Source organism: Coccinella septempunctata, chromosome 4 (genome assembly GCF_907165205.1).
Source record: "Coccinella septempunctata chromosome 4, icCocSept1.1, whole genome shotgun sequence".
NCBI classification, from domain to species: domain Eukaryota; kingdom Metazoa; phylum Arthropoda; class Insecta; order Coleoptera; family Coccinellidae; genus Coccinella; species Coccinella septempunctata.
In genome coordinates, this window is record NC_058192.1 from 5,607,711 (window position 1) to 5,623,985 (window position 16,275).

A 16,275-nucleotide genomic window follows, 5' to 3' on the forward strand; every position below is an offset into this window, starting at 1 on the left:
ATAACATTGTATAGAGATCTTTTTTTATCCTTTTCCTTTCTTTCAACTAAAAACTGTGTTACCTCATGTTTCACTTCATTTATTAAGGTGGGTGAGTGTAATCCATGAATTTAATAATGGATTTTCATTCAATATCGGTCACAGCAATTTAATATTCGAATAATTCTTGTATCTAGTTAGTACAACTCAATCTAGTGCATTTTCAGGTAGGTATAAGTCACTCATAGAGTCCTCATAAAATATTTCAGACATAATTATGTGAATATTACCAAGATAAAACATATTCAATGATTTTTTTATTATTAAAATATAATTTATTCCATATGATAATAATTACCTAAAAACTATGAATGAAAGCAAATATTCACAAGATGCAATAATAAATTCAGAAATAAATAGAAGAAGCAGGACGCTGGAATTTCACAGGATGGGATTTTTCAGGAGAGGAAGGTTATGAAGGACTGGATTTTGAATTGATGAGAACATCTGTCGATTCCGGTATTTACAATCTGATGCCAGGGTTTCTGGATGCCACAAAGTTGAGAAGTTCCTCGCTGTCCTCGCAAACGAAGGGTTTGACGTGATGACAGGCTACATCGTGCCATTTGATACCATCGTTATAGAAGTTGTTCAAGATGGATAGGCAGGATTCATCGTTACCCTGAAACATGTTCTTGCGTCAATTTATTTGTTCAAATGGACTAAATTCATGATCTTCCGGAGGCATTGCATGATTTTTCTACGCCTAGAGCAGGACAGTACTCGATTAAATGGTACTTGAGTACTCCAATGGGTTACTCAGTAATAGATGCTCGTGAGTACCATATTGACGACATAGGTACGTTCTGAGGACTGTCAAAATTCACTAGTATATATTACTGATAATAAGCAATCGGATAAACTATATAGACTATAAACTACTTTACAGTTGATACTCGTACTCGTACTATTTTAATTATTTTTTTAAGATACTCTAGAGCAGTTCCCTGCCCTGCTCTGTCTACCCTACAACCTAATCTAGAACATACTTGGGCAGCCTCTCTGTTATCAGGTTGAGCTTGTCCAAATCCTCCAGTGCTACTCCAATCTCCAGAGTTTCTTTGGGTAGTAGGTCCAATTTTGGCACCTGAACCAGACCAGAACCATCCGTTTATGTTTTGTGGTTGGAGGTCGGGTCTGTCACAACCAGCGAAGTTACATTTCCTTCCAGAAGTCCAGATGTACCTTTAAAGTCAACATTGTAAATGAGTTGATTGGCCAATTTTGGTATATAACTTTTTGACAATGATGAAAGATATTAATTTTGACCTCATTTCGATAAACCTATGTTTTTTTGAACAGTGGATGAAAATTAGAGAAAAAATTGTATGTCAAACTATTTCTATTTTTGGTTGGGGAATCCGATCACAAAGTGAAGTTTTTCATTCATAAATGCATTTGAATACATTGTGATTTGTGATGTCAGACTTACCTGACATTACCACGAGCAATCCTCTGCTTGACGAACTCATTTTCTTGAGGAGTTTCCAAGGAAACGGCGTCCATACAATGGCGTCTGCAAATGTTACGTGCGTCCAACCAATCAACTTCCAACCCCCTTGTTGGTGCGTGCTCCCAACTGAAGAAGTATGAGTGTGTTACTCCACGGGCGTCTCTGTAGGTGGCATGTCTCACCCCTGAGAAACATAAATTTCATTAATATAATGCTAGACTTTTATCAAAATGGAGAATGCACCTATTGAACATTCGAATATAGAATTCCTCACTCTGATATTTCACACTCTGCTGTGAAATTGAAGTCATAAAACATAACAGTATAAACAACAATAATGAAAATCTCTCTTAGAAATTCTTCATCATTCGAATAACTATTTTAGAACCTTCATTACCTTGTGGAAGTGTTTAATAATTATTTTATTGCAATTTCTCCAAGGAAAATGATAGTAATTCGATCCTTTTTCTGAACCTAATTGTTGGCAGTTTGGAACTGTACCCAAAGGTGATAAAACTATGGCACAAGTATATTTACAAATTCCCTCTTGATAAAAAATAAAAGAATTGGAAATAACATGGTGAAATCAAGTACAAATAGCACATTTCCAATTATGACAAAGATCAGAGGATATTAAAGATATCATAATTAAGCAAGGCATTTTGCTGATTGAAGTAATAAGTGGATGATATACTGCCTAGAACATTTAAAAGATACTGACAATAGCCTGTCACAAGAAAAAACTTTTTGTGATTCAATTGGTGCTAGGAGGAAATCAACTAGACAATGCAAATGAAATGAATGCAGTTTTCAAGAATTATGAAATCCAACTCCTCCAACCTGAGACCCCTATTACAAAAGCTCTGTAAGTGAGTTGTAACATCTTTCACTGAAGGTATTGTAATGATTATTTTCCTATGACGACATCTCATAGGCGATTTTCTTCTTAGCAATCTCCTTTCGCATGACATATTAAAGATAATGCAACGTTACTTCACTGTGAATTAGGATCAAGTTGTCTGACCGGAGAATGCATTAAAAGGATTACTTCAATTGTCGCTACATTAATAATTACACTTATTTACTATTACACTTTTCGATTTATATCACTTTATAATGAGATTTCGCAAGCATATCTTGAGGTTTTAGACATATAGGACGCAGAAAAGAATTGCTTTATGTCTATGCAAATTATAGTCGTTATTGAAGAAGTGATCAAGATATTTTGAAGTTGAAAGTTTGTCCAGGACGTTTATAAATTTTATGTACCGATTAATTATGTCATTTTGCAGCTTCAAAATTCGTCTTTCACAAAGTACTCGAAATGATTTCTCTGAACTCGATGAAATTTATGAATTCAGTGAAAAATGTATCTACCTTCAAGAATTTGTTACTGATAAATATTTTTGGAGAAAAAATCATAACACTCACTGTTTGAACAACTCCTTGGATCAGGTAGGGCTAATCTTCTCTGTGCCAAAACTACTGTGCCTCCTATGGCTAGTAGAAGCAATTGCTTCAACATTTTGTTCTGCAACAAAAAATGGGGTCAGTTGAAAATTCCTGAAGACCGAACGGTGACACCGAGGTCGATGAAATTCCGAGATTTATTACTAGAAGAGACGTTCTTTCATAATATGTATCACATTTGAATGTACGATGATTTTTCTGAGAAATACGCGCCTCCAAAGTTGACGAAAAATTCCCAAAAAGATAGGGTCAGTTAAAAATTCCTCAGGACCGAACGGTTGCATTGAGCTCCATGAAATTTCGAGATTTGTCACTAAAAGAGTTGCTCTTTCGGAATATTTATCACATTTAGTTCTAAAATGTTTTTTTTGAGAGATATACGCTTGTCGAAAGTTGACCTCCGAAGAATTCCCAAAAAGCATACTTGAATAAGCATTTCTCAAACGCTCGTTACCATGGCTGGAAGGTTTTCAACGGGAATGATTAACCAAAAAGATCAGTTTCTTCTGATCCTCTTCATCTTCGGGCATTCACGTTAGCGACCGATTGACCGTGAAAGTATGATCGCCTAAGGTCACATGGTGACCTAGATCAACCGGAAGCAGCTCTCTGAACCGGGCCAGGTAAATACCAGACCTGCACTTGACACGGAATACCAAACAATACCATATGGTATGGTTATTCGTCGCCCACGTTTTGGTTGTTCGGATTTGGGGAACCACTTTTTAGAAAGCGGAAATTGAAGGTGAAATCGTTTGCATAGACCCCTTGGAGTCTTTCAGATGTCATAGAGGAGTGAGCAATGGGTAAAGTTATAATTTTCCAATACCAAAAACCAAATTCCTCAGAAGTACTGAGAGAATTGGTTTTCGAAGTTATGAACTGTTCTTGTAGATAGACTAGGTACCACAAGAGTTGTCCTTATACAATGATGAAGTAAGTTATTACCGTATTGTTGATCATTATTAAACAAAAATGGGTTTAACAATGGTGAAATTCAAAAGTAATTAGGAGCAATGTTATTTATTTTCTGCAGAAAAAGTGTAATGTTCAATTCTCATGAAATATTCATTTCCCTATGATTTTTAGCAAGCAAATGCTATAAATCATACAGGTAGATCAACCAAATGAAGGAGATACTGAAGAAGTTGGACTAGCGAAATGATTTATAAAACTGAAATCATGGAATTTGCTCTAGCTAGATAAGGTTCTTTTTAAGCGATACATTTACAGGAAATTTTTGAAATAATTTACAATAAGTCAAAGATGATTCGAAGAATCAACACGTATTTGTGAGTTCGATCCTGATTGAAAGTTTCACAATGAAAGTATATGAAAGTTAGAAGTGAGGGTGAAAGAGGGGCCATCAGTGTAATAGTTGTGATTTATCGATCGTCATATAACATGCTGCTTTTACTTTCCTGACATAAACGATGATGGTAGAAAACTATGATGTAGAACCAACCGAGATTTTTCAACAAGCTTAATCCCAACACAAAATATGATGATGATGGGCAACAATAACCATAAACTAGGAGAAAAGAAGTAGTTTCATACCAATATTGGCATCTGATGAACAGCGAATGATTCAAAGTTGATTAAATCAGATCTTAGTGAAAATGAAACGATATTTCAAAATCGGAGATACACACAACCGTTTTCAAAATATATGAGTCAAATCCCTGAGTCCTTATTTTGTCAAAAAGGAAATGTGTTTCCTTCGTTTTTTCTAATGTGCTATGGTTTTATTTTCATTACTATATTTGTATCTTTAGGAGTTTGCCCAACTCTAATTTCTCGAATGTAAACCTAATTTTTCTAGATGAATTTAGAAATGCTTCTATCTCAATATTTGTTTCCTCTTATAGAGTAGAGAATAACCTATTACAACTTGAAATATTTTCTGCCCTAAATAAACTCCTCAACAGATAACATGAATATCGAAGTAATATTTTAATGTGCTTAATAAAATATTCCAATTATCTCAATTTTTATATTTTCAGCAACTAAACATTTTAAAAGTACTTGAGGCAGCTGAAAAGAAACATCCTCATCATGATAGGTGGTTCAATTACCGATCACGATAAATATTTATGACTTCCTCTTCAATGGACTGCATCACATTCTCATTCAAGAAGTGCGTTGTTGAATAATGCAAAGTAGAAGTGAAATTTTTTGCTCTAACCGGTGCGTCCACTTTATTCCATAAGAAGGAATTTCCAGGACATGTTATTTATACACTTTCACCTCTAGAAACATCTTCTCCAACATCCAATTACCCGTTTTTCAATTGGTACTATTAAGATTAATTCTAACTCCCAGAGGTATGCATAAGTTGTATTTTATGCCGAGAAAGAGAATCTTTGTGGCAACCTTTACTTTCTTCACGGTTCGACAAATGTGCTTTCCTATCAAGGAATATGCTGCCTTGATGCCAAGCCATTATCTTATTGAGTAACTTGCATAGGTAGATAGCCGAATTTCCCAATAACCATTGCAGCAGATGCATTAGGCTGGTTAACTGACCACTGCTAACAGTCGAACTAAGTAATTCCGTAATAGCGATGGTACCATCCATAGTCCATTAACTTAGGTAGGTAGAAACTGTGGTTATGTCGCAATCTTCAATTTGCTCAAACTAAGCGCAAATCTAAAGAGCAATATGGATCTTCAACAAAGGGATGTAATATAATTGATTTAATTGTGAATTAGTGCAAACATTTCATTCAAAGTGTTGATGAGACGTACGTAAAAAGTAACCGGTATTTCTGTGGCTTCAAAATAGTTTCAAAATTGTATCATTCCATAAGGGATTGATTGAAATTTGGATTGTCAACGAAATTTTATATGGATCCTTTCCATATAAAATTTCGTCTATGTTGCTCCTTCCTCATTTCATATTATGTTAACTGGAAAGAGAGTTCTTAAAATTCCTTCCTGAAATAAATCTTCGGAAAAAATTGACGCAGTCCTTGAAATTTTCACCTGTTTTGTGACAAGTTTCCGAAGAACAAAGGAGAAATTTGTCCGTCTATACCAACTACTAGATATAAATTGCCTAGGATCCTTCCTTATGTAACCCCAAAGTATAAGTGAACGCTTATCGTGAGAACAATTCTATTCCTGAATCTCAGATCATTAAAGAGCAACATCATCAACTCAAACCTTTAACCATTTTTGGCGAACCATCACCAGCGCAACAATTGAATCATGACCAGCGTCCATTGATGTGAATATTGTGGATCTGTCGATTTCAAAATGGGTAGGTAATCATATTGTACGTCGTGAACAATACACGATTTAAACGTGCGTTTATGAAAAGAATAATTTACGGTTGAATGCTGGTACTTTTACTGATTACCTCGTGGAAATTGGCATTGCGTAAGCGGCCTTTTCATTGTAAGTACTGAAAGTACCGGTCATTGACAGACATGGGAAATTTCTCGTTCGAAAGGGATAGTTTCCATCAGAGCCAACTATGAAATCGACCATTCTGTAGAAAACTTAACAAAGAATACAATTCTCGAATAAAAAACATACATAGGTCAATAGACTTGATAAGCATGCGAGAAGTATCACAACTTAAAAAGCCCTTGCCCAATTTGGAAAAAAGGCAGCTGACAGAAAGTACCCTTGGATAATAATCCCATCAAGAAAGTGTAGGAAGAATCGCCAACTACAAAATTCTTGCTCCTTTGAGGCCAACATCTGAGAGTACAAACTATACTAAATTTATTGTATGTAGAAGTTTGCCTAATTCAAATTTACCATTAAAAAAAGTTACCATTATATCACTGTGGTAGATTGAAGAAAACTTTGACTACGCCGCTGAATTCTGCCTCGAACAGTGCCTTTACAGTTACATTTGTTTTTGCACATTACTGAAACTTACGAGACCTATTTGAAGAGCTAAGAAATTAGTTTAAACTCATAGAGGTATGTGGTTTGGCCAGTGAAAATCGAATTCGAAAATATGACACATATTTTTTCTTAGCTCTCATGGCTACCATTCAAAACAAAACCATCGAATTTTGCCCTACAAACATTGATTATCAGGCAATAATTTTATCACTTTAACAGTTGATAAAATCTACATGAGTAAAATATACATCCCACTAAATTTCTGAATGCCTACTTTAAATTTCATAAAACTATGATTGTCTGTTCAAGAATTCGATAATCTTCAATTGGAACAACAGAATCAATGCTATATCTTGCGATTGAGAATTATTGGAGAAAACAGTGACTGATATTATACTTTGATGTAAAAGTGACATCTAGATCTTCAAAACTGAAAAATAAACGATACAAATCCGACAAGTAGCTAGATCTAGACTCTAAAGGTTGTTGTGTCTTAAGCTTCGAGAAACTGGTCTCTATTCAATATGCTAAGTCATAAATATTGTCTTCGGTAAGTCCTGGGGTGAGTTTTTCGAGATTTCATCTGAATTCGATTTCTCAAAAGCTCCTCCACGAAAAGTTCGGAAAATCAACTGAAAAACTAATGACGATTGAATAATGCTACTTTCCAGCATTGAATCACATTGAATTTAAAACAATAGGTTGAAAATCAACACAAAGCTATTTTTGAATAATGCCTTTCCCGTTAAACTCCAAATATCAAATTAATTTTTTGGAAAAACATCAAATAATTATCATGTACCTAAAATCCACAATTCTGGACAAATTTATTCGAAAAACACAACACAGAACACTTCGTACGCCACTGCTGCTTAACTGTATCTTCAATCATCGATGACCGACCAACACACTTTTAATAAAACCAATAACTCTTCAGATCCGCACCGGTTACTTTTCCATTGTAAAAGAAGAAACGGGTTTTAAAAAGGAACTGCTATACTCACGTAGGAAAAGAGCGTACCTCAATGATTTTGTCACAAGAACATAACACAACCCTCAAATTCTGAAAACCCGAAATCGAATAGGTGAATTCTAGAAAACCAGAAGAAGCTGGGAATTAAATCTCTCCGGCGAGATGCGTACTCGTCAGGTATGGAGGATGCTTTGATGGTCTTTGACTTACCAGTTTTTAAGTTCAATGGTTACTGTGGAGAAACACTGTCTACACTGTCAGTCTGTCTGGCAGACAAGTGTATATAGCTTCGTTGTGAGCCCCCCACAATCCATAACCTAGTTTTGAGACTATGGGGCCTCCAACGTTGGTATCCTCTGGCCATGCTGACATTTGACCAACAACCATGGTACACGATGATACCGCGTTAAGAAGGGTATAATTGGTATAAAGTTAAACCATCGGGTAATTTAAAAAATTAATATTTAAAATGCGACTATGGAAAACATAATCATTAACTTTCCTTCAGATTTTCCACTTGTTTCCTTCATAATTTAATGCTTGATGGTGTGGAATTTCTATCTTCTATCCCCTTTCATAAGACTCCTAGCATCGAATGGAGAATGTTACAAGCATCACAACGTTTTGACGCCTATATCCCTAAAAATAGTGTGTAGGTACCCCAAATATGAAAAGGTGTCTCAAAGATCAAGAATATATCTATTAAGTTTTTCCCTCCAAAGCAAAAATATTTCGGTAAATGTATGACTTGAAACTCAGCTCAGCTTTTTCAGAGTCTTTTTTAAATCATCTTTAATTCGTATATTCAAATATACAAATAAGATTACTCAGAAAAAACTTGACAATCGGTTCAGAACATGGTCTTCATTCGAATCGACAGTAAGAATCTGAACTTTTTGAATATTTCATTACTGCAGAAGGCATATATTTGTGGGCATCTTCACTTTTCGAAATAATATAGAAAAATATGCCATCCCTTCTGTAATATAGAAAGGTTAAACTGATATATTTAATAATGGTTGAATGAAGGTATAAAAATCAAAATAAAAAGATAAAAAAATTAACGATTTTCGGAAAAAATATATGCAACGATTAAATTATGGTTTAGTAGTACATGCCCCAACTTGAGTGTTATATTAAGGAATGATGAATGCCTAAATGGAGTGTTTGTAATCCCTAACGAATAATGTTACATCATCGTTTTATGCAACGAAAAAAAAAAATTAATATCCTGGTACTACAATATCCCATCGAAGAATCCTTGAAATTATTTGCCACTCACTGGAAATTTAATTCGATATATTCAGCGCTATTATGAAATACTGAGATTTAGTATGCTTCTCCCCTGAGTTCTAGCAATAAACCTTCGAATATTGACAAAACGTAATTTTCAGAAATATCAGTTATCGACTACAAGAATTTCGTTGAATAATCGTCAAGGAAGAGTACAACTAAAATAATGAAAAAATAATGAACGAGAGAGGATGTTCGTCGATTTTCTGAGCTGTTAAAAAAAGTACTCTCAGCCATGATGATGCGTGACACTCTTGAACTTGCTCAAGAAAGTTGAAATGGAGATTAATGCATTCGTAGAGAAATACTCTGGAATATTCTTTTTCCCAGCTATTCTAAACTGAACGATTTCCTAACATCAAGCTGAAGAAATGCATTAATTGCTTGATGTTAAAGTAACAACAATAGTATTATGCATAATAATATACCATGTAATTAGCCCATTACTTCCTTTATGGTTGCCAGTCCATCGTTTAATTGTAAATGTATGTATATTGTCTAATGACAACATGTCAGGAAATGGGGAGACCCTGCTCAGATATTTCGTGAAGTGTTGAATTTGATCTTGCAAAACTCTTGGATGTTCATCATTATTGAACGTAATGGTTCGAATCGAGATTTCGTGTTTTTGATCGTGGCAGTATATTGCCAACTTTATAACTTATGCAACGGTTTGGTTGAGACAACTGACAAACTGCGAAAATATGCTTTTAGTTTTTGAAAATTGGAAAAATATGTTGCATGTTATTAGACCTTTTTTCCACTCCTTCAGAATGGAAATGTCGAAAGCAATTTTTTTATAGAGAAAGGAGTAAATATGGTCAGATGAACACGTTGAGATCTGCAATCTGAGGTATAGGAACATCTCCTAACCCTATTAGGGGTCATGCTTCTCCTCCAGGTTGATTTCTTATAAAAAAGGGCAGACAAGTTGTATTCTCTTCCCTTTAAATCAGAAATCTACTGCCCAATTGTTTTTCTTTTAAACATTTTCATGTTGAAATGATGAAATAACGTGTGAAGCTTCTGTCAGACTAGTGGCCAGTCTGTGTAGGCATCTTAGAAAGATGTTTAGGAAACCATAGCCCCAACTTACCAAAATCTCTCCTCAAAAATATAGACCCATTCTTTCATCACAGCTATCGTGAGTTTTTCTTCATATAAAGTAAAAATTTCCTACACAATTAATTCGAAGATAATCTGTTCATACCTTTATCACAAGTTGGACATGAAATGAAGAGTACACAAAATGCATTCAACAAATTATTCCAAGGAAATCTAGAAGATTCCTTAATTACTTGTAAGTACCTTCACCTTTGCAAAATAATCTCTCGTCAACATTGCTCCTAACACTAACTCCTTTGATATCTATAATTAATTGACCACTTAGTCAGAAGTGAATTACACCTCTCGTAGAATGGTCAATTGGTTGTCCCTAAATGATTTAAAGAAGGCTAGTCGTAGTAGTACCATCGATTTTTTCCTTTTTCGATGGGGAATCGAAAGGATCATCGAAATTTTCAAGGTGAAAAAGCTTCTTTCCATTCATATGATCTTCGTTCACTTCTGATCTTGACACCAAATTGATGATGAATGGATGATCTGATTATTATTGCTCGTGATAATCAACTTAACAGATCGTGCGATCCTTCTGACGGCGAGTGAGATTCCTTTCATCAAATAGGCTTAATTGTATTAGAAAATATGAACGTTTTTCCCATTCTTGTACAATAAGGTAATGATGCTGCTTTCATTTACTATAAATTACCCTTGAATTACGCAGAACTGCAAAATCTAGCTCACTTCAAAACCCAAGTTTGTTGACTATTCAAATTGTCTTCAACTATTTTGATAGAATATAAATCAGTCATTACTGACTGCACATTTTCTCCTAATAGTGTAAATGGCTGTAATTCTGGAATGGATATTGATCACCCCTATACACTTCTTTAATCGAACAAAAAGAGAATTGCTCACACGTCCTTGTTCAAATTCATAAACAGAACGATCACCCATCCAGACGCCGAACTCGTCCAATGCTGCTTACAAATTGTAACTCCCTCACTTTCGAGGCAAGAGTACTATCCAATAACATCCGCAATATGAAGATCACTCTATTTCAAATTCGCCAACCTTGCGAGAAGGTTATTAATACCATCTTCACCGTGGCATTGACTTACCTACATCAACTCTTCAATCTCAAGAACTCTTCTCGTGTTCCAACTTTTATTGAGTCGCTTCGAATGTCAATTTAACTTATTTATTATATGATACGTACTTTTAGTGTGGGATGGAAATAAACGTGATGCAGTTCGAACACGATCTTGGAATTCGCTGACTTTCTGATGGAAGTTAATCGAATTTATAAGCAGTATAGTCGATATGTATTTACTTTCATACGAAAGCTATGGAGCCCAGGAACTGAGTATTTGAAAAATGTGTACTCTTTACATAAAATATGGGTAAACATCGTTAGTTTTTCAAAATTTCGTCGCACTTTTTCATCTTATGACTTTCCTTTATACAGGCAATCAAAACTCTGTATACACATACAGTATAATGATATTGTGCAGTTTCAGCACCTTTTCCAATAATCAGTCTTACATTTTTTCATATGAATCGACGTCTATGACGACAAAACTTCTCTGTTCTTCGATTTAAATAATTATATCCTATCGTTCACAAAGTTCAACTGGAGGAGATAACATAGGTACGTCCAACCGCTGAAATAGAAAGTTTTCTACGGAAAATTATCCGTCATAAAATGATGAGTAAGAGAACATATATAATTTCTTTCAGTGTTTTGATCTATAATGAACATGGCGACCCACGAGGAAGTGCTTTGGGGCAAAAGAAACTCAACTCACTTTATGGCTTTGAATTCGAATGAACGAAAAGCAACAATGCTTGAAATACGAAGGTACTAGCGAATTGTTGGGAGTTTGGGAACCTCATATAAGCACAGTTATTCATAATTTCCACTCAAAACATCTATGAACATATAGGTTTGCAGATTTAAAAAATGATGTCTACTGATCCGCTCTTGGATACATAAGTTAGATTTTTCTCCTGAATTTTTCAGATATTAGTGATATTTATCATTTTTCGAAATGCCTAGAATACAGGTTCTGTATAAACATTTCTTCTCGCTAAAAACCATCACAAACGGGAGGTGAAAAAGACCATACATAACATTGTCGCAGCGATAAAGTGAAATCTGAACGCTTTCAAAGTAAACAGATTTCATTATGCTCAACATGCTGTAGCCTCAGAATTAAATCGATTAACGTTCTAACCACACCTAGGAGGAAGAAAATAATTGTCAAATAATACTATTGTGTAGATATCCTCTGACGAACAAATAAAGAAGCCGTATATAATCGCAATTTCCGGTTTGTTGATCGATTTCTACAATAAGACGAATATTTTTTGGTCATTGATCAGTAATGCGTTATTTAGAGAAAATTTTTCGCCAATCATTTTTCATTGCAAGAGGGGCTTCCAACGACTTAGAGCTGAGTTTCAAGCTTTTCTAACGAAGAAGTTTATTGGTATAAATGTTTTACGTTAACCGTTATAAATCACAAAATGTTGATTTTCTGTCTACTTCACATCATATGTAAGGCAAAATCCATTGTTCCGCCTCTGATTCATTATTAAAAATTCACCACACACCTCTCATTTTCTTGGAACGTTCCAAACAACAATAAATGAGTGCAAATTCTTTGGTGTCTTTTCAACTAGCAAAATATAAAGTGGGAGCAGTGATATTTTGAAATATTGAAGAGCAGAATTTTAATTAATTGCGGAGGAATGAGGAGAAAAAATTTCAACGATCTATATTTTATATCAGAATGATTTTCGTTGACATCGTTGAATATTAACATTGAGTATGGAGGTATTGAGCCTCCATAGCATTGAGTATTGAATTTTAATACACGAGGATGTTAGGGAATAATCAGGAGCAGCTATACCGAGAAAATTAAAAATTTAATGACACGAAAACATTATCGAACGATCTCAATGCAAAAGAACCTACTTATCGCGTCTATAAACTTCGCCATCAGGTGGCTCGAAGATCGCTGGGTGCGGCGGTTGAATGGTTGGAGGCCATAGAAGAGAAAGTAAAAAACAAATATGTAATCTGTGATCAGAAAGCAAAAAAAAAGTTTGGTTATGTTTTTGGAGAGTTCTATGCACACATCAAAAATCGTAAAAGCAATCTGTTTATTTATTAAATTCACAATACTTTTTAAAGGAGCCAAATTTATGCGTTATAACGAATGTTAAGTGTTTATCTGATTTTATAATCGTCATTCTACTGACCAGAGACAACTTGTCTCGGCTACTGACATTGATATGGCACAATTAGAAGAAGTTAAGAAAATTCTTAGAAGTCTTTTAGTATCAGCTCCAGTTAAAGTAACAGTGTCAAGTTTGAACAAGGATTATAGGTCTCTTGAAGGACGTGGTATCCCTTTCAAGGAATTAGGGTATAATTCATTACTTCACCTGTTACATTCTATACCTGATGTTTTAAGAGTAAATGGTTCATCATTTGAATCAGAAGTTACCTTGATTATTACTGAAAAGGTTGCTCATGTTAACGATATGGTGATGAAACAGAAAAAACCAAGTAAAGGCAAAAATGCTCATGCAGCTAGAAAAAGTGTGCTTCAGGATCATCAGTTGAAATGCCATCCTAGCAAGACAAATGCTGACCTTCGTGGAAATGATTTAATAAAATTCAATAATGTCAAATATGATGTGGGAAAACCAGCATCACCTCAGAGTTGTTTTAATGGTGTTAACATATTATCACCTTTTCCGAGACCATTGCTACCAAGAGATGTGAAAGTTCCTTTATTAACAAAACAATTAGAGAATAATACGCCTAGGATAGACTTGAGTTTTGATGAAAAATCAAGTAATGCTTTTGATAGTGAAGGAAATAGTTCTACATCATCTTATGGTTATGTTCAGGATATTGTGGTGTCAGTTCCTTTTTCTCAAAGTTTACCCATCAAATGTGAGAGAGTTCCCAGTTTATCAAAACATATGCCAGAAAATGTCAATAAAGAAGAATCCAGTATTGAGAAGCAAAGCTCTTCTTCTCCATCAAGATTTGAGAAATTGAAATTAAGTAGGTTAAGAAATCGAAATGAAATGAACAAAAATGAACTCAAATCAAAGAATTTGACAACAGTCTTAAGAGATTGTATTAACAAAAGTGATGATATTATAAGTTTTGAAGGCGAAATAAAAAAAGTGCCTTCTGAAGTCCAGAGCAGATTGAAAGAGCTAATTAAGTTATACCCATCTGGAATACGTTGTACTGAACTGCTCTCTTTATATAAAAAAAGGTATTCTAAAAACCTGGAATTTCAAAAGTATGGATTTGATCGATTAATTAGCCTCTGCATACATTTGGAAAACATTTTCTATTATGAGATGGAGTCAGATTATGACTTCAAACTTTATGATAAAGAAAATCCCCCATTGAATAAAGATCAAATAGTTAAAGGTAATGAAGTAATGAGTATATCAAAGGTCATGCCAAAACCAGTAGATCTTTCATTAATAAAAGCTGTGAAATCTAAAGATTGGGAAATTCATACAGATTCAATACCACAGGATGCTCTCAAATTAGGAGAAGTTGTGGAAAATAATTCACTTGATGAATATGGCATAGGAAATACCATTCAGATAGTTATAAGTGAAATATACAATCCTAGTAAATTTTGGATTTATAAAAATGATGGTCTTTTAAATAAAATGATGAATTCTATGCAAATTTTTTACAAGGAAAATAAAGCAAAATATCTCATTCCTGAGTTTCTACTTGAAGTTGGGCTTTACTGTGTTGTTCATACTCTGAATGAATTTCAGAGAGCTCTGATTGTCGATCTTCTCCATGAGATAGGGGGACATGTTAAGGTATATCTCATAGACTATGGAACTGTTACTAATTTACCAAGAGAAAGAATTTGGTATTTGTTTAAAGAATTTTGTACCATACCTGCTCAAGCAGTGGAAACAAGTTTAGCTGGAATTGAAGCAAAAGAGAGATGTACATGGTCTGAGCAAAGTATTCGTAGATTTAAGGAGATGGTGATTTCAAAACAGATATTTGCCAAAATTCTAGATAAAAAAGAACATATACTTCACATTTATATTTCTGTCATGAGTATGCCTCTGAAAACATTGAATGATTTGTTGGTTCAGGAGGGACATGCTAAACATGTAGCTAATTGCAAATTTCAGGTATATATTTGTTGATTTATATTACCGTGGATAATTCTAAAGAACTCTTCATTTTCAAGGTTCAGTAACTGCTTTCTCTGATGCCTTTTTTGTTTCACAACTTAGCAGAGAGTTTATGTCCAATATTAATTTAATGCTATATTTATAATGAATTGAATTATTCAATTCAAACATTTTTTCATTTATTGTGCACAAATTAATGTTTAATTTGCATTTCAGGATGTCTATACTAGTCCTTTGAAAGATTCAAATGAAGAGGTGAACCCTAGGAGAAAATTAATTGAGAAACTAAGATCCAAAAACAAAATTTTATCATGATGACATGAAAAACATTTTTTTTATGTGTTCGTTTTACCCCTATGGCTGAATAATTTTTATTTATTCTTGATAATATATACAAGAATCTATTGTAAATATATTAATGATATGTTCTTTTTTGTTTTGTTACATAAAGAATTTATTTGTTGCATAGTTGTTTCATTCAAAACAGTGGCGCATCCAGAGTCTGATTTTGGGAGGGGTATTCGGCAAGTTTATCAGGACTGACGTAAGTAATGAGCGAAAGCGAGGAGGGATTTGATTGATTCTAGCTCTCCTAGATTTATTCAGGAAAACTCTTTTCTGGAGGGGTAATTACCCCCAGTACCCCCCGTGGATGCGCCCCTGATTCAAACGAAAATCTATATAATAACCCATGGGTTCACTGGGAAAAGCATCATGAAAAGTTTTTATGATACGATTGTAAATTTTCATTTTCAACAGTTTTCGTAAATAACGATGAAAATATCATTACAAAGAGGAGAGGAATCGCTACCCACAGAACACTACCAAAGGGTTGATTTATGCTTATTCTTTTATAACAAATTATAAAGAAGAGCGCTATGACAACATATAATTTTGACATACCAATCGCATTAAAAAA

General features: G+C 34.2%; 2 protein-coding genes across 4 annotated transcripts; one reads left to right on the forward strand and one right to left on the reverse strand.

Annotated features, from left to right (window-relative positions):
* Positions 1–276: 276 nt before the first annotated feature.
* Positions 277–8,093, reverse strand: LOC123311406. 3 transcript variants are annotated; one of them, XM_044895320.1, is made up of 5 exons: positions 8,007–8,093; positions 2,924–3,023; positions 1,472–1,676; positions 1,029–1,224; positions 277–661 (listed from the first exon to the last, which is right to left on the reverse strand). In XM_044895320.1, the coding sequence occupies exons 2-5, from the start codon at positions 3,015–3,017 to the stop codon at positions 503–505; spliced, it is 654 nt and encodes a 217-aa protein (XP_044751255.1). In that variant the 5' UTR covers positions 3,018–3,023; positions 8,007–8,093; the 3' UTR covers positions 277–502. The 3 variants fall into 3 exon arrangements, with proteins under 3 accessions (XP_044751255.1, XP_044751257.1, XP_044751256.1); XM_044895322.1 differs by lacking the exon at positions 8,007–8,093 and adding an exon at positions 7,828–7,847; XM_044895321.1 differs by lacking the exon at positions 8,007–8,093 and adding an exon at positions 7,626–7,744.
* Positions 8,094–13,267: 5,174 nt separating this feature from the next.
* On the forward strand, positions 13,268–15,820 carry LOC123312041 (tudor domain-containing protein 5-like). Its single transcript, XM_044896230.1, has 2 exons — positions 13,268–15,353; positions 15,573–15,820. The coding sequence occupies exons 1-2, from the start codon at positions 13,449–13,451 to the stop codon at positions 15,669–15,671; spliced, it is 2,004 nt and encodes a 667-aa protein (XP_044752165.1). The 5' UTR covers positions 13,268–13,448; the 3' UTR covers positions 15,672–15,820.
* The last annotated feature ends 455 nt before the right edge of the window (positions 15,821–16,275 follow it).

Bases quoted from the DNA above. Each gene is read 5' to 3' on its own strand.
- LOC123311406 (XM_044895320.1), bottom strand. From the start codon at position 3,017: ATGTTGAAGCAATTGCTTCTACTAGCCATAGGAGGCACAGTAGTTTTG. The intron at 1,677-2,923 runs GTGAGTGTTATG...TATGTTTCTCAG, and splicing joins TCCAAGGAGTTGTTCAAACA to GGGTGAGACATGCCACCTAC. The intron at 662-1,028 runs GTATGTTCTAGA...AACATGTTTCAG, and splicing joins ATAACAGAGAGGCTGCCCAA to GGTAACGATGAATCCTGCCT.
- LOC123312041 (XM_044896230.1), top strand. From the start codon at position 13,449: ATGGCACAATTAGAAGAAGTTAAGAAAATTCTTAGAAGTCTTTTAGTA. The intron at 15,354-15,572 runs GTATATATTTGT...TTTGCATTTCAG, and splicing joins TAGCTAATTGCAAATTTCAG to GATGTCTATACTAGTCCTTT.